Raw genomic sequence first — 18,433 nt, 5'->3', positions numbered from 1 at the left:
CGCGTCCCCAACAATGGCGTCCAGCGCCATTTTTAAATGCCCTCAAGCCCCAACAGCTGATTTAAAATTTTAAAGGGACCAGCACTTTAAATGTCAATAAAAACATTAAATTTAACATAAAAGCACTATTTCCACTCCCGCCCCATGATCACACAATAAATTTATTTCCCTCTCCCCCCTGAAAAAACATTTTTGACAGTCCTGACCTTTAAACCCCAAACTTCGCACTCTTTTCCCTTCAACACCTTCCCACCATCCCCACAGCCAATAAAAAATGTTTTCCCTGTTCCTGCATCCCTCCTGCCCTGGGGGAGGTGGTGGCGTAGTGGTATTGTCACTGGACTAGTAACCCAGAAACTCAGGGTATTGCTCTGGGGACATGGGTTCAATTCCCACCACAGCAGAACTGAATTCAATTAATAAATCTGGAATTAAAAAGCTGGTCTAATGTTGGCCATGAAACCATTGTCGATTGTTGTTAAAACCCATCTGGTTCACCCTTTAGGGAAGGAAATCTGCTGTCCTTACCTGGTCTGGCCTACATATGACTCCAGACCCACAGCAATGTGGTTGACTCTTACATGCCCTCTGAAATGACCTAGCAAGCCACTCAGTTGTATCTAACCGTTACGAAGTCAATAAAAAAAGAATAAAACCGGACAGACCACCCGGCATCGACCTAGGCACCGGAAACGACAATGGCAATCCCAGCCCTGTCGACCCTGTAAAGTCCTCCTTACTAACATCTGGGGGCTTATGCCAAATTTGGGAGAGCTGTTTCACAAACTAGTCGAGCAACAGCCTGACATAGTCATACTCATGGAATCATATCTGACAGACAATGTCCCACACACTGCCATCACCCACCGGCAGGACAGACCCACCAGAGGTGGCGGCACAGTGGTATACAATCGGGAGGGAATTGCCCTGGGAGTCCTCAACATCGACTCCAGACCCCATGAAGTCTCATGGCATCAGTCCAAACATGGGCAAAGAAACTTCCTGCTGATTACCACCTACTGCCCTCCCTCAGCTGATGAGTCAGTACTCCTCCATGTTGAACAGCACTTGGAGGAAGCACTGAGGGTGGCAAGGGCACAGAATGTACTGGGTGGGGGACTTCAATGTCCATCACCAAGAGTGGCTCGGTAGCACCACTACTGACCGAGCTGGCTGAGTCCTAAAGAAGATAGCTGCTATACTGGGTATGTGGCAGGTGGTGAGGGAACCAAGAGGGAAAAACATACTTGACCTTGTCTTCACCAATCTGCCTGCTGCAGATGCATCTGTCCATGACAGTACTGGTAGGAGTCCCGCTTTCACATGGAGGATACCCTCCATCGTGCTGTATGGCACAACCACCATGCTAAATGAGATAGATTTCAAACAGATCTGGCAATGCAAAACCGGGCATCCATGCGGCGCTGTGGGTCATCAGCAGCAGTAGAATGGTACTCAACCACAATCTGTAACCTCATGGCCCGGCATATCCCCCACTCTACAATTACCGTCAAGCCAGGAGACCAACCCTGGTTCAATGAAGAGTGCAGGAGGGCATGCCAGGAGCAGTACCAGGCATACCTCAAAATGAGGCGTCAACCTGGTGAAGCTACAACATAGGACTATCTGCATGCCAAACTGCATAAGCAGCATGCGATAGACAGAGCTAAGCGATCCCCAATGGATCGGATCTAAGCTCTGCAGTCCTGCCACATTCAGCCGTGAATGATGGTGGACAATTAAACAACTAACTGGAGGAGGTAGCTCCACAAATATCCCCATCCTCAATGATGGGGGCGCCCAGCACATCAGTGTGAAAGATAAAGCTGAAGCATTTGCAACAATCTTCAGCCAGAAGTGCCAAGTGCATGATCCATGCCTCCTCCTGAACGGCCTCCTCCTGAAATCCCCAGCATCACAGATGCCAGACTTCAGCCAATTCGATTCACCTCGTGATATCAAGAAACAACTGAAGGCACTGGATAATGCAAAGGCTATGGGCCCTGACAAAATTCTGGCAATAGTCCTGAAGACCTGTGCTCCAGAACTTGCCACACCCATAGCCAAGCTGTTCCAGTACAGCTACAATGCTGGCATCTACCCGGCAATGTGGAAAATTGCCCAGGTATGTCCTGCACACAAAAAGCAGGACAGTCCAACCCAGCCAATTACCACCCTGTCAGCCGACTCTCAATCATCAGTAAAGTGATGGAAGGTGTCACCAACAGTGCATCAGGCAGTACTTGCTTAGCAATAACCTGCTCAGTCAGGCTCAGTTTGGGTTCCGCCAGGGCCACTCAGCTCCTGACATTACAGCCTTGGGTCAAACATGGACAAAAGAGCTGAGCTCAAGAGTGAGGTGACAGTGACTGCCCTTGACATCAAGGCAGCATTTGGCCGAGTATGGCATAAAGGAGCCCTAGCAAAATTGAAGTCAATGGGAATCAGAGGGAAAACTCTCCACTGGTTGGAGTCATACCTAGCGCAAAGGAAGATGGTTGTGGATTTTGGAGGTCAATCATCTGAGCTCCAGGACATCAATGCAGGAGTTCCTCAGGGTAGTGTCCGAGGCCCAACCATCTTCAGCTGCTTCCTCAATGACCTTCCTTCAATCATAAGGTCATTAGTGGGGATGTTCGCTGATGACTGCACAATGTTCAGCACCATTTGAATCTCCTCAGATACTGAAGCAGTCCGTGTAGAAATGCAGCAAGACTTGGACAATATCCAGGCTTGGGCTGATAAGTGGCAAGTAACATTTGTGCCACACAAGTGCCAGGCAATGACCATCTCCAATAAGAGAAAACCTAACCATCTCCCCTTGAGATTCAATGGCATTACCATCGCTGAATCTCCCACTATCAACATCCTAGGGTTACTATTTACCATAAACTGGAGTAGCCATATAAATACCATGGCTACAAGAGCAGGTCAGAGGCTAGGAATCCTGCGGCGAGTAACTCACCTCCTGACTGCCCAAAGCCTGTCCACCATCTACAAGACAAGTCAGGAATGTGATGAAATTCTCTCCACTTGCCTGGATGGGTGCAGCTCCAACAACACTCAAGAAGCTCGACACCATCCAGGACAAAGCAGCCCACTTGATTGGCACCCCATCTACAAACATTCATTCCCTCCACACCGACACACAGTGGCAGCAGTGTGTAACATCTACAAGATACACTGCAGCAATACACCAAGGCTCCTGATACAACACCTTCCAAACCCACGACCTCTACTAACTAGAAGGACAATGGCAGCAAATGCATGGGAACACCACCATTTCCCCTCCAAGTCACACACCATCCTCACTTGGAACTACATCGCCATTCCTTCACTGTCGCTGGGTCAAAATCCTGGAACTCCCTTCCTAACAGCACTGTGGATGTACCTACCCCACATGGACTGCAGCAGTTCAAGAAGGCTGCTCACCACCACCTTCTCGAGGGCAATTAGGGATGGGCAATAAATGCTGGCCTGGCCAGCGATGCCCACATCCCATGAATGAATTTTTTAAAAAGTTATTCCTCCCCCTCCCAACCAGGTTCCCGTCTCAGAACTAGGAACTTTGTTTCTATCTGCAAAGAACAGGGCCCTGTGTATTAATATCTGTAGCTTTGCAGACAGAAAGAATATATATAAACATTGCACCTGTTCCAGCTGAACAAAATAAGTGATAGCTATTCACTGGTTCATTCCTCAGGGCAATGCCTTGACCAATCGAAGTCAAGCTGCCTGGTTTAAATTTCAGACAAAGCCTGGCAGTTAACTGTCAGTCACTATAAACTGGTGTATTCACCAGAGTTCACTTGCCAACCAATCAGCACTCTCTTCTCATTCAGTATAAGTTGTTGTTCTCCCTTACATTGGTTATTCTTTCAGATTGTCCTGATGAGTGCAAGACAAAAAGATTCGACAACATGTTTCTATTTTCAGCAATACTCAAGTTCTGTACTACTGAACGACTATAAGAGAGAATTCTTTATTGTTAGTCATTCCTCGGTTATGGATGTTGCTGACAAGGCGGGCATTTATTGCCCATCCCTAGGTCTCCTGAGAAAGTGGTGGTGTGCCTCCTTCTTGAAGTGCTGCAGTATGTAGCGGTTTGACACAAGTAACTAACTTGCTGGGCCACTTCAAAGGGCCGTTAAGAGTCAACCACATTTGCATTATGTTAGAGGAATATATAGGTCAGATTGGACAAGAATGGTAGGTTTCCTTCCCTCAATGAACATTATTGACCCAGTTGGTTCTTTACAAAAACTTAAAAGCTTCACCATCATTTTTACTGATACCAGCTTTTGATTTCCAGATCTTTAAACTGATTTCAAATTCTCCAACTGCCACAGTGGAATTTGAACTATCTTTCTCTGGATTATTAGTCCAGAAACTGAACGCTATACTACTGTACCCTCTTATAAATGCCAAGAAGTCAGACAATAAGTTGGGGCAAATAGGGTAAATAAAGGAATGCCTTGATACAAACAATTTTTGGAAAGTGAAAAGATAAAAATCAAAAATGTCAAGTTCTACATATGACAAATGGCCACTTGGGTATGGTACCAGTACCATGAAAACATACTACAGCTAGAGGTCAACACTTTTGAGAGAGAAAGAATAGACAAAAAAGTGAAAAAAATATATAATTTTTTCTTAGCAAATAAATTTTTCAATTTTGCTAAAGGATTTACAGATTTTGACATTCACATGAATGAGAAAGAGGGCTCACTAACATCCTAGATTTGTGAACTGGCTAGCATTATTGTGATAGGAAATGGGTGCAGCAGCCTTTTAGGGATTTAAAAACTGAAGTGAAAGTACCAGAATGGATGATTCACTCAAACTGTAACATTATTCAAGATGAAATGGAAAACCCCACCAAAAAAAACAATTACATACTCTGCCAATTCAACCTTTACCTATCCTGCTCAGAAATCTGTAGAACAATTCAACTAATCCCACTTTTGTTTCAGTTTCATTTCTTCCTTGTAAGCTTTACAATATGTGAATCCACCAGTTATATCAGTTCTTTAGGATACAAAGACAAATTACATAAAGATAAATCCAGAAGGTTGGTGTGAAAGCCGTTCATCTAACTGCAGTTGAAATTATTGAAGTTCTTTGAATTATTGAGGTTCCTTCGTCTGACCATGACTTGCATTTTCCAATTTTAAATGTATTACCTGTTTAAACAATGCATATATCTGCAATTTCACTTCATTTCCAGGGTCGTTCTTTAAAGTCTTCAACTTATCCTTTGCTTTCTCAAATTCAGCTTCTGTTACAAACATGGCAGTCCCAGTTAAATGTAGTTTAACTGCTGGTAAACTCCGGACCAATCTGCAAAATTAGACACATCAAACTGAAATTGAGCTTTTTTAAAAATTGGCACAAATGGAAGAACAGCAAAAATTTTAAAAAGAGCTTCAATGTAGTAAGCCCTCTGAGTACAAGTGCTGATAAACCAACAACAGCTCCTTAAATCAATTGTTTATTTGATATTAGGTTGATACCAATAATAACCTGAAATTCAAGTGTAGCACTGAACATTTCAACATGCAATTTGTGAGCAGGCACCAGAAACAAAATGACCATGAAAACAGTGAAAGTGAGCATGAAAGTTGCCTTGATAAAAACCTAAATGAGTTCACTAATATCTTTTAGGGATGGGAACTTGTCAGCCCTATCTGGTCTGACCTACATGATCGTCATTCACAAAGTGTGAGACTGGCATTTCCTATTCCCTCTAAAATGGCCTAGTAAGCTATTCATTTGTACAAACAGGGATTGTGAATAAGTGCAGCCTTGCCAGTGGCACCCATTTCCAAATATGGAATCTGGTTTATGAATATGAATGCAAATATATTTAAAATTTCAAAGAATTCCTTAAAAAATAATAGCAACAGCAATTGAGCCTTATGGCATGTCTTAACATTAAGACTCTCTCCGAACTCTGTATTCACAGCAAAGTGCAAATTCCACTGGCAGACCTGCATCACCGATATCCAAAATGTCCGCCATGAACAAGCTGTCCACCATACACTTACGTTTACTCTGACAGACTATCATTCAGGCTAAAATCAGCAGTTGAATTCATTTCAGTTATTTTTAATTACTCAGAAGTAAAAGATATGCAGCAAATAATCAGTAAATCAATACTGATCTTTTACAATACTTGAAACTACTACAAAAATAATAATTTCAAGTATTCATGAGACTCAAGAACAATTGACAGTGACCAACACGTTGCTCCAAGTTTTACATGCATCCAATGTTTCAAAGACAGGAGAGAATTTCAATTAACACATAATGACTTCCTGCAAAACATCAGTTGCACTACATAGTTCCAGGAGAAATATATACGTATTTAGGCAGCACGAATGTACTGCTTTAAATCAAGCATCAATGGAATCTCAAAAGTTCTATCACAAAATATTGGCCTATCTAAACGTACATATAAAAAAAAGATTTTACAATTTGCTTTCATATTACCAAAATATTAATCACACAATTCTATAACATTTTATATGAAGTTTAAAAAAATACACCATTATCTTAACGAATGTTGCACACATAATTTGTCAATATCACGATGGTACTCTTGATTAACAATGTTCTTGTCACAGCATTAAGATTTAGAAGCAATATGGTCTAGTTTTGACTTCATGTTTAAATGCACCATTTATGAATTAATTTTATAAACCATCTTGCTTTTATGAACATGCAATAAATACTTGTGTTATCTAAAATAGCAGATGCTGAGTGGGAAGCACTATAGCAATTAAAAGGTGGGCTTTTGGAGACACTAGAATTGTTTGAGCTGCATTACTAAATACTTTAACACAAGGCATGTTCTTTCTCTATGGTATCTGTTAATGTACTATAAAATCTTTTAAAAATGTTATAACTTTCATAAAAAATGTAGTTAAATAAATTACACATGCTTTTCAGTTTTTTTTTAAAAAAGTATTGAAATCAGCAAGTCACAAGTCACACAGAAATCTGGACCCTACAATACCTACCTTTAAAATAGAAACTTCATCATCCATGCTCCAATTATTAATTTTAAAATGTTCATGGGGCAAAGCCTTGCATTTTGCTGACTCATTACTATGCAAACCAACATCCTCCTCTCTGTCATAAAATCAAACTCTCAGCCTAGGAATATGGGATTAGTGTAGGGTTAGTATAAATGGGTGGTTGATGGTCAGCACAGACTCGGTGGGCCAAAGGGCCTGTTTCAATGCTGTATCTCTAAATAAAAATAAAAAAAATAAAAAAAAATAAAAAAATTAAAGAAGATTTGTTACTTGTTATTTACTTGCTCCATTCATGTGCTGAGAATATTGCTGTACTATATGTAAATGACGTAGGTGGATCTCAATTATCTGCAACTTCCCATTAGCCACAGGGAATCCTCTTCAATATAAGTAATGAGGTATGCCTGACTGCAGAGCCATCCTGTTTCATTTGATCAACCACTGGATTTTTCCACTATCATTTCTTTAACACCAGCAGTAATCCTCTTAAAATAGATACCAATTGAAAAATCCATCCAGGTTTTAATGCTTCCTTTTGGGAGTTCATAGTTTTCCAAATTGTCGCCACTTGTATTCTGGACATAATCAATTTGTAAGCATTATACTCAAAACCCCTACTCATTGGCCCAGATTTTATGGTGGTAATAATGGCAAGGCTAACAGTGTTATCATCGGACAGCAAATTCTGGCACCTGCACATGCACATGCACAATTAAATGCAGGAATCCAGACGCTGCTGTCAGAGATACCCTGCTCCTCCAATGGGTGTGCTTCTCCTTGCCAATAGACTCAGCATTGAAATGACTGCAATAATACGTACTTTCTCACTAGTTCCTCACTAAAAATGGTTGAAAAAAGTTAGGGCTGGTGCATTCAGGAGCAATTGAATTTTTAATGGCGTGATAAGTGATAATTATTGCTGAACAACCTCTCTGGCTGTGAAAATTTAATTTTATAGGTATGGAGTTTCACTCAGAGATGAAAGTTGGTGTTGCAGTTTAATTTTTTTTTAAACTTTTCTGTCTGTCTCTTTTATCTCTCTCACCTAATCCCATCTGTATTTCCCAATCTTTATTTTACTTTCTGTACATTTGAATCTAATTTATATGTCCTGCTTTATACTTCCTGGTTTGGACTCTGCATGTTCCAGTGAGGATTCTTCAATTTGACTGGTTGAAGAGCAGTTCTGTTGCTTGTCCTGTTCACACATACCACACAATCCCTGTAGAGGATGCCACAGTGGAAAAGATACCAAATTAGAGGAAATCTCCACTGAGAAGTCCGTAATAACTCTGTAGGCAATTGTCAGCGAAGTAGATGACATGCAGGATTCCTTCAGTACTGACAACAAGGTGCAAGAGGAAAGGAAAGTACTTCCTTGTGTCTCATATAGGTTAACTTTGTTCAGTTATTCCCATCTGTGGCCATGACTCAGAGAAACATTTGCTTTCTGTTTTTCCAAATATGCCAGCTTTAGTAACAATAGATGCTGATAGTGCTCAATTGATAGCTTATCAGGACAGATTTATGAGGAATGTGTAACAACTCCATTTTAACATTCAAGAAGGTAAACAATGTCCCAAGTTAATGAAACTAATAATACTTGCTCCTTTGGTATGTGAACAATTGAAAGATTCACAGGACTACAAGTAATATCCAAAAAATACATGGGTTTTTATTATAACATAAATAGAACAGATATATACACAGCTACCACAGGAGGACATTTACACACATCTCACTCTGTTGGGCTACACACACAATCCCCTGATCATGTGTGACGATACCTCAGATTCTGGTAAATCAGAATTCTTGCTCTTCCTCTGTGCTCGTAGCCTCTGCACGTTCATCTTCAGACTTTGTTTTTGAATGTGTCTACAATGCCACAGGGTTGTCTCATGTAGTGTTGTCGCACAGCATAAATCTTGACGTCACTTCTCTGTAAACAACTCCCCTAGTCACCAAGACTCTTGCTGTTTATTTAGCTTAAGGCATGTGACATCTAGTAAGGGTTTGTTTTTAAACAAAGTCCCCCCGGTCCTTCCAGTGACCTTTTTTTAAAAAAAACAAAGTCCAGCATCGATGGAATCCCTTCAGTCCCAAATGAATCCATCTCCACAATCTTCAACATAAGTCCTCAAAAAATATTTAAAAATGGAAGCAGTTTCATAACACAGTTGTCGCGGGTCTAAGCAAATTCTGAGGTTTCCACTTTTTTTCAGCAGGCAGGTAATGCAGCTGCACCAATCTGAATGCAGGTGCACTCGGTGGATGACTCTGCTGTGCTCCATCTCATTCAGCTCCACTTTAAGCTTCCGTTGAATGTGCATGCCGCAGTTCCTTGGCATGTCGATAGTAGCAACTGCATCCTCCCTCACATGCAATATGGCATCATCCTTGAAATTGCCAATTGCATCAAACCTGTCTGGGTAAAGTAGATTCAGGACTCTAACTGACTCAATGCACTTCGTATTGCAATCCTCCGTACCTTTCAGTGTGGCACTGACCTCATGTATTGTGATGATTCGTAAATCTTGGCATAGTGGAAGTCCTGCAACAGCTGGGCCAATCGTGTCACAATATAAAACATTTGTCGTAACCATTCGAAGCTCTCATAGCTGCACTATAAGGTTATCATTCCAATGCACTTGATTGGAGATCTATTGTAGGCAGTCAGCCTAGCCATGGTGGGTTGTACCATATATTCCCATTTCTTTAAGTACATGTCCTTCAGAATAATTTCACTTACTCTGGTGTCAACTTTTACTCTAAGCTTATGCCTGCCACTCTTCTGTGGACATATAATCTCGATCATAGAAAATGCCTCAGATTGTGTAACAGCCTTGACATCTTCATCAAAACTAACTATGTGAAATGCTTGCTTGCTGTTTGCACAAGTGCATTCTTCACCAGTGTCCTCCTGACAATCTGTCTCTCTACTGACCTGATGCACCTACTTGGGCTTACCTCTTGTTTCATTTGCCATCCTGTCTTGCAGACATTCTCCCTGCATGTGATCTGTCACCATTCCTGTGTGCAGTATCTGAGATTGGCCTTCTGCACTGCCTTCCCCACTGTCCTTGTATGTCACAGGCTTTGCACTGGTCCTGGTATGCCAGACAACTGTGAATTGGGTGAGACAGGCCACATTTGCCACAAGGCTTAGCAAACTTCTGAGCCTTCGTTACCATACCAATTGTCGTAGCTGCCACCAATGCTTGAAACTGTTGGCGCCAAGCCACGATGACTTCAAATTTCCTTCTGCCATTAAGTAGTGTATCTATGGTGTGCCCTTTCTTCTCTTCTAGCAGGTCTATTTGAAAGGCTTCTAGTGGGGTAGACGTGATTACTAGCTCTGTAACCCATTCCGACAATTCAAAATCTGCCAAGTCGCATTCTTGATCTTTGTCTTGGCACCTTGCAATAAACTGGTCAATGGACTTATCTTGCCAGTAGGTCATAAGCTGAAGCCTATGAACTCAGAAATTGACCTTTACCTTGAGTTGATCCTCCAGGAATGTCCATAGCTTGCAAGGGTCCTTCTGATTCTCAGCTGACAATCTTGATGTGTTGTTCAGTTGCAGGCCCTCATTGATCAGCGCGATCTTAATTTTTACAGTTTGTTTCTCTGGTTCGCTCACTTCTTGCTCTAGGAATCACAGTTCCATCTGTTGTTGAAACAGTTTAAACTCAGATGTTATGTCTGATGCCTTCCAATCCATAATTGGATACCTGAAAACCATTTTCTGGATGATCCTGCTTTTTATTAAACAATTATAGGACTTTTCACAGGTTTTCTTTACCAGGCGCACTTTTTTGTTCTTGTTTAGACGGAGTCTAGGAATCCTGAGGCGAGTAACTCACCTCTTGACTCCCCAAAGCCTGTCCACCATCTACAAGGCACAAGTCAGGAGTGTGATGGAATACTTTCCACTTGCCTGGATGGGTGCAGCTCCAACAACACTCAAGAAGCTCAACACCATCCAGGACAAAGCAGCCTGCTTGATTGGCACCCCATCTACAAACATTCACTCCCTCCACCACCGACGCACAGTAGCAACAGTGTGTACCATCTACAGGATGCACTGCAGCAATGCACCAAGGCTCCTTAGACAGCACCTTCCAAACATGCGACCTCTACCAACTAGAAGGACAAGGGCAGCAAATACATGGGAACACCTGCAAGTTCCCCTCCAAGCCACAAACCATCCTGACTTGGAACTATATCGCCATTCCTTCACTGTCGCTGGGTCAAAATCCTGGAACTCCCTTCCTAACAGTACTGTGGGTCTACCTGCAGCGGTTCAAGAAGGCAGCTCACCACCATCTTCTCAAGGGCAATTAGGGATGGGCAATAAATGCTGGCATAGCCAGTGACGCCCACATCCCATGAATGAATAAAAAAAGATTCGTTTTCTGCAGGCTTTCCCCTTTAAGAGTGAGATGACAGCTGCTTTTTGTTTACACAGCTCATCTCTTTTTAAAACTGTGAGACAGCAGCTTTCTTTGTTTACACAGGCTTATTTTTAAACAGAAGTTTTTTTTCTGCAGAGAGCTGCAACTTGCAGTACCGGCAGCTGCCACAACCAGGCTTTTACTTTGTGCTGTACCTCCAGTGGCGCTGTTGAGCTCTTCCCATTCTTTTTGCCTTAGACCCTGCTCACGAACCAAAAACCCTGGGAAAACTAAAGCAGTTATGGCTGTAGCTACTTCTTTTCAATTTTTTTGATCTATTGCCAGATTAGTTGAAAGCTCTGATCCTCTGGCAAATTGCCTACTGTACTCAGAGTTTCAACACCTCCTGGGGTCCTGTCTGCAGTCCTAGCTCGCTGACCTGTTGTGGGATCTTATGCCAACTGCACTCCTAGTAAGCAACCTAATGTTCCTTGTTCTCTTTTGGTGTGTTCTTCAGAAAAAAAAATCAAACATTGCCACAATGTAATATTTGATGGTCTTCAGAAATATATATCCCAAATGTTGCCACCATGCAATATTACTTGTTCCATTGGTATGTGAACTATTGTAAGAGTCACAGGACTACAAGTAATATCCAAAGAGTACGAGGGTTTTTTTTTAAATTATAACTTAAAACTAGAACAGATACATACATAGCTACTACAGGAGTACATCTGCACATGGCTCACTCTATCAGGCTACACCCACAACTCTCTGGCCATGTGTGATGCGACATCACTTCCTCCGGTGACTTATTTACAGCCTCTTAAAGTGCTCCCATAACAGAAACTGGCATAGATAAAAGATATGGGCAAAGTAGCTTCCATTGGATATATCCTTTCTTCCAGCATTTTCTCCCTTTTATAAAACATTTTAGATTTCTCATAGCATATACAATTCCCTGATAAGCAACTGATTTCCAGGTCTTGGGTGAAGGTGGATTTTGATCGAGCCAGTAGGAATATGCAAATGTAGTTCAGGTAGATTAGTTCTCCTTTGCTCAGTGGTTCCCTAAAGACTTGGTTGGTTTTGGGAACTATGAAATTCAGGAATTAAGTATTTTGATTTTATTTTGGCTTGGTAGACTTCTGGTTAATTCAGTTACAAGATGATATTAGTTAAAATCCACATTCCAGCTAAATCAGAATAAATGTTGCAAGGACTGTACAGTCTGGTTTTCTAACTGAAAGACTTGTAGTTCAAGCTACACCAAATTCAAACAATTATTTTCTCAATAATGTGTATGATAGCCAGTTTTAAATGTAGCTGACAGTTAATCAAATCCAGAAACCACAGCAAATGTTTTCAGGGGTATTTAATGGCCTAAAGCTGCTCAATAAATGCATTAATATGAGCTGAATTTAGCAGATTTAAGCTGTCAGTTGTTTGGAACCTTCAGAAAAAAGCTAGCTAACTCCTGCAGCAGAAAAGTATAGGCTACATATATAAAATTTGACTGTAAAAATATGATTGGCATTCAGAGACCCTTTATTGTTTTTCATTCATGGAGTCAGATTGTATAAAATTTACTGTAAATATGGTTACATAATTGTTTGTTCATCTTTTGTTCATTAAATTCACTTGATAATTAAAAAGCCAAGACAAGATCTGATGTTATACTCTACAAACTTTTCAAGGACAGAAGAAAATTCTTGTTGAGTCATAAGATAGATGTCGTAGTAAAAGTAAATTAACTAAGCTTTTCCATTTGCTACCCTTAGTACACTGTCAGAAACTTACCTCGCTCTCATGGCCAATGAATATCTTTATGAAGCCACGACTCACCTATGAGAGTAAACGAAAAATACAGAAGGCAAACTATCTGGAGAAAGAGTGACAAAGACCCAAAATGGAACACGAAACTCCATGTGTGGGAAAACTTGGATTCAGCACGCTCCGGTGCAACATTAGTATAACTACTTTCTGCGATGCTAAGCTGTCTCTGTACCTTCTCTTCATTTCTATTTTAAAACATCACCAACCTTCTCTCTTCTGTCCTCTCCAAAAGTGTTGACATCTGATGATGTGATACCACAAGCCCAGGTTGCTCTCTAGTACATCATTCAAATGTCATGTGACAACTAGAGAGAGTGAGTGCTGATAGACCTTTCACCATGACAGCACCAAAGCCAAGTCCAATCTTCTCTTTACCCAATGTTCACAGCTGCACACTTTTGAACAGGCATCACTAGATGACATTCAGGCACAAGGGCCCGAGCTATTTATAGTCTACATAGCTCATGGGTACCATAACTTCTACTATCACCCCAACGGAGATCAGCTAAAATCAGCAAAGACTGTTCTTTATGGGCTCTGGAATCATTTATGACACTGTGAACCACAAAGTGAACCATCGGGGGAAGCTTGCACCTTCTCTTTTAAGTAAAGGTGCAAACAGGTCTTGAAATTGTGAAAAGGAAGTCATTCAGGTGCTTCCGTATATTGGTATTTGGAATATTGCTATTTGTATTAATATAGAAAGCCACATGTAGGGTCTAGAGAATACAGTTGAATTGAGAACATGCATTTTCCTTAATAAATTACAGCATCTACTTTTTAAAAAAAGTTTTTCACGTAGATTTTTTTGTTGCTGCAACTGAACAGTTGAGAGACAGCGTAACTAAAATTGCACAACCTTCAACACCAAAGTAACGTTTAGCGCATACATCCATTTCAGGAATGGCACTTACAGATCAATGAGCAAGTCAATCTCAAAATTACACAACTCCTGTGTTTCCTTTCCATTTCAAAGCCACCAAGAAATCTCTGACACGCAGGCACAATTTAGATTAAGACACACACAGTACTGACCAACACAGACATTCGGTGCAGATACTAGAAAAATGTAATCATTGGTGAACACAAATAATGTCCAAATTTGCAGTCCGGTGTAGATATGGAACATAAAACAACTGGGAAAGTCTCATCAAAGCTAAGAGCCTTCAACTGTTGGATGGTGGGTTTTCTTTTTATTCATTCATGCGATGTGAGCGTCGCTGTATTGCCCATCCCTAATTGCCCTTGAGAAGGTGGTGGTGAGCTGCCTTCTTGAACCTCTGCAGTCCATGTGGGGTAGGAACACCCACAGTGCTGTTAGGGAGTTCCAGGATTTTGACCCAGCGACAGTGAAGGAATGGCGATATAGTTCCAAGTTAGGATGGTGTGCGACTTGGAGGGGAACTTGCAGGTGGTGGTGTTCCCATGCATTTGCTGCCCTTGTCCTTCTAATTGGTAGAAGTCGCGGGTTTGGAAGGTGCTGTCTAAGGAGCCTTGGTGCATTGCTGCAGTGCATCTTGGAGATGGTACACCGCTGCTACTGTGCGTCGGTGGAGGGAGTGAATGTTTGTAGATGGGGTGCCAATCAAGTGGGCTGCTTTTTCCTGGATGGTGTCGAGCTTCTTGAGTGTTGTTGGAGCTGCACCCATCCAGGCAAGTGGAGAGTATTCCATCACACTCCTGACTTGTGCCTTGGAGATGGTGGACAGGCTTTGGGTAGTCAGAAGGTGAGTTACTTGCCGCAGGATTCCTGGCCTCTGACCTGCTCTTGTAGCCACGGTATTTATATGGCTACTCCAGTTCAGTTTCTGGTCAATGGTAGCCCCTAGGATGTTGATAGTGGGGGATTCAGCGATGGTAATGCCATTGAATGTCAAGGGGAGATGGTTAAATTCTCTCTTGTTGGAGATGGCCATTGCCTGGCACTTGTGGCGCGAATGTTACTTGCCACTTATCGGCCCAAGCCTGGATATTGTCCAGGTCTTGCTGCATTTCTACACAAACTGCTTCAGTATCTGAGGAGTCATGAATGGTGCTGAACATTGTGCAGTGAACATCCCCACTTCTGACCTTATGATTGAAGGAAGGTCATTGATGAAGCAGCTGAAGATGGTTGGGCCTGGGACACTACCCTGAGGAATTGTTGCAGTGATGTCCTGGAGCTCAGATGATTGACCTCCAACAACCACAACTTCAGGTGCTGCCTAAATAAATCCTAAACTGCAGCATACCAACTTTATCTAAACAGAAATTTATACTGAAGCTGGTCAATACGAAGTGTTCATGTACATTTTGTATAGATTTTGCTTTCCTTCACTAATTAATCATATATATCATTTATCAGAATCCTAATAATTTTCTTTCTTCAAGGATGCTTTTAACTCCAGCTATTTATTTAATAATCCTGAAACTGGGATCCTTGTTTTGAGATGTATTCGAGTCATTCTTGTCAATATAAAAGGCACCCACGGCAGACAGATTAGAAAATTCTTGACCTTGAAATTATGCCATGCGACCATTCAAATGCTCAACATGTTGATCTGAAATTACTTTATCTTCTCTACCATATCAGCATTAGCCTATTTTTTTAAAACTACACCTCAGCTAAAATGAGAGAAATAAATTTCAGATGAATACATTAAGAATTTGTACACTAATACCCCATGGCATAGATTAAAAGCCTTTAATTTTACCACTATGGCAAAAATGGACAACATAGTGGTCCAAATAGGAATCCACAGTTTATCTTGTTTATCCTCCATTGAACATTGTGTTGGTTGTTATAATATACCAATGAAATGTAATAATTTGGAAGATATCCCTGATCAGTGTGTCAGAAGTTGGTCACATTGTGCAGCCAATTAGGCATTTGTCTGAACCATGCTTGCAAGGTGATAGACCAATAGCATCTCCCTTTGACCTGCCTGTGTTAACCATAAAAAGGTTGATTACAAAATATCATTTTGCATGAATACAGTTACTTCAGAATCAGACAGTTTATTAAGCTGTCAGATCCTGAACAGCTTGAAGCAAATCCACTCTGTTTGACTGCAGAAATAGAACATCAGTTTGCTGGAAAGATGGCACAGTAAGTGAAACAATCTAGGTAGACTGAGATGCTCACTCAGCTTTATTTGCCATTTCCAATGTTGTTGCAGCTCTGTTAAGACATTTACGTCAACATCTGTGGGCAAATCTGGCGAGAAATCTAAAATGCATTGTGTACTCAGCTGCGTTACCGTCAATTTCAGGACCGATTTCCATACCAGAACAGCAAACATCTGCACACATGATTCAATAAATCTAATTGACTGAAGGCATTGGATACTGCAAAGGCTATGGGCCCTGACAACATTCCAGCAATAGGACTGAAGATCTGTGCTCCAGAACTTGCCACATCCAAAGTCAAACTGTTCCAATACAGCTACAACACTGGCATCTACCCGGCAATGTGGAAAATTGCCCAGGTATGTCCTGTACACAAAAAGCAGGACAAGTCCAACCCGGCAAATTACCACCCCATCAGTCTACTCTCAATCATCAGTAAAGTGATGGAAGATGTCGTCGACAATGCTATCAAGTGGCACTGGCTTAGCAATGACCTGCTCGCTGACGCTCAGTTTGGGTTCCGCCAGGGCCACTCAGATCCAGACCTCATTACAGCCTTGGTTCAAACATGGACAAAAGAGCTGAACTCAAGAGAGGAGGTGAGAGTGATTGCCCTTGACAACAAGGCAGCATTTGACCGAATATGGCATTAAGGAGCCCTAGCAAAACTGGAGTCAATGGGAATCAGGGGAAAAACTCTCCACTGGTTGGAGTCACACATGACGCAAAGGAAGATAGTTGTGGTTGTTGGAGGTCAATTTCCTAAGCTCCGGGACATCACTGCAGGAGTTCCTCAGGGTAGTGTTCCAGACCCAATCATCTTCAGTTGCTTCATCAATTACCTTTCTTCAATCAAAAAGTCAGAAGCAGGGATGTTCACTGATTGCACAATGTACAGCACTATTTATGACTCCTCAGACACTGAAGCAGTCTGTGTAGAAATGCAGCAAGACCTGGACAATATCCATGCTTGGGCTGATAAGTGGCAAGTAACATTCGCGCCACACAAGCGCCAGGCAATGACCATCGCCAACATGAGAGAATTACCATCGCTGAATCCCCCACCATCAACATCCTAGGGTTACCATTGACCAAAAAACTGAACTGGAATAGCCATATAAATACCGTGGCTACAAGAGCAGGTCAGAGGCTAGGAATTCTGCAGCGAGTAACTCACCTTCTGACTACCCAAAGCCTGTCCACCATCTACAAGGCACAAGTCAGGAGTGTGATGGAATACTCTCCACTTGCCTGGATGGGTGCAGCTCCCACAACACTCAAGAAGCTCGACACCATCCAGGACAAAGTTGCCCACTTGATTGGCACCCCATCGACAAACATTCACTCCCTCCACTACCGACGCACAGTGGCAGCAGTGTGTACCATCTACAAGATGCACTGCAGCAACGCACCAAGGCTCCTTCGATAGCACCTTCCAAACCCACCTACCAACTAGAAAGACAAGGGCAGCAAATGCATGGGAACACCACCACCTGAAAGTTCCCCTCCAAGTCACACATCATTCTGACTTGGAACTATATCACCATTCCTTCACTGTCGCTGGGTCAAAATCCTGGAACTCCCTTCCTAACAGCACTGTGGGTGTAGCTACCCCACATGGACTGCAGCTCACCACCACCTTCTCAACAGCAATTAGGGATGGGCAATAAATGCTGGCCTAGCCAGCGACGCCCACATCCCAGGAACGAATAAAAAAAAATCTAACCTTTAGCAGGTGAAGATGAAACTATTTCGCTTTTTGATATCTACTAGCGATACTCTAGAAAAGAGAAGTCTGAGAGGTTATCAGAGAGAGGCCTTTAAGACAGCTACCGCCCGCCTCAAACCGGGCAGCCCCCGGTCAATAAGGTTCTGTCCCGCCACAGTCTGCCTGCTTCAATGGGTGCTTGGAGCTCAGGGTCATTGCCCGAAAGGTGGACTGATACACCGCACCAAACAACATGAAAAAAGGAAAGAAGGTACCAGCCCTTCGCTTTGCAAGCTGGAACGTCAGAACTATGTGTCCTGGCCTGTCGGAAGAGCTTACACAAATC

At 42.1% G+C, this 18,433-nt stretch overlaps 1 protein-coding gene and 1 long non-coding RNA gene across 3 annotated transcripts in view; one reads left to right on the top strand and one right to left on the bottom strand.

The window, feature by feature from the left end:
- The window catches only part of LOC137382535 (uncharacterized), a 95,158-nt gene extending 81,164 nt beyond the window's left edge, over window positions 1-13,994 (top strand). Inside the window, exon 3 of the long non-coding RNA XR_010977215.1 lies at window positions 13,217-13,994. This is a non-coding gene — a long non-coding RNA (uncharacterized lncRNA). The remainder of the gene's footprint in view (window positions 1-13,216) is intronic.
- eci2 (enoyl-CoA delta isomerase 2) overlaps window positions 1-18,433 on the bottom strand; it is a 184,084-nt gene that overhangs the window by 92,617 nt on the left and 73,034 nt on the right. For both annotated transcript variants that reach the window (XM_068054521.1, XM_068054511.1), the window contains exon 2: window positions 5,184-5,340. In XM_068054521.1, coding sequence (XP_067910622.1) covers window positions 5,184-5,291 — 108 coding nt within the window. In that variant the 5' untranslated portion in view covers window positions 5,292-5,340. The remainder of the gene's footprint in view (window positions 1-5,183; window positions 5,341-18,433) is intronic.

This window comes from Heterodontus francisci, chromosome 2, assembly GCF_036365525.1.
Source record: "Heterodontus francisci isolate sHetFra1 chromosome 2, sHetFra1.hap1, whole genome shotgun sequence".
In the NCBI taxonomy this organism is placed as follows: domain Eukaryota; kingdom Metazoa; phylum Chordata; class Chondrichthyes; order Heterodontiformes; family Heterodontidae; genus Heterodontus; species Heterodontus francisci.
This window is presented reverse-complemented; position numbering and strand designations above follow the sequence as displayed.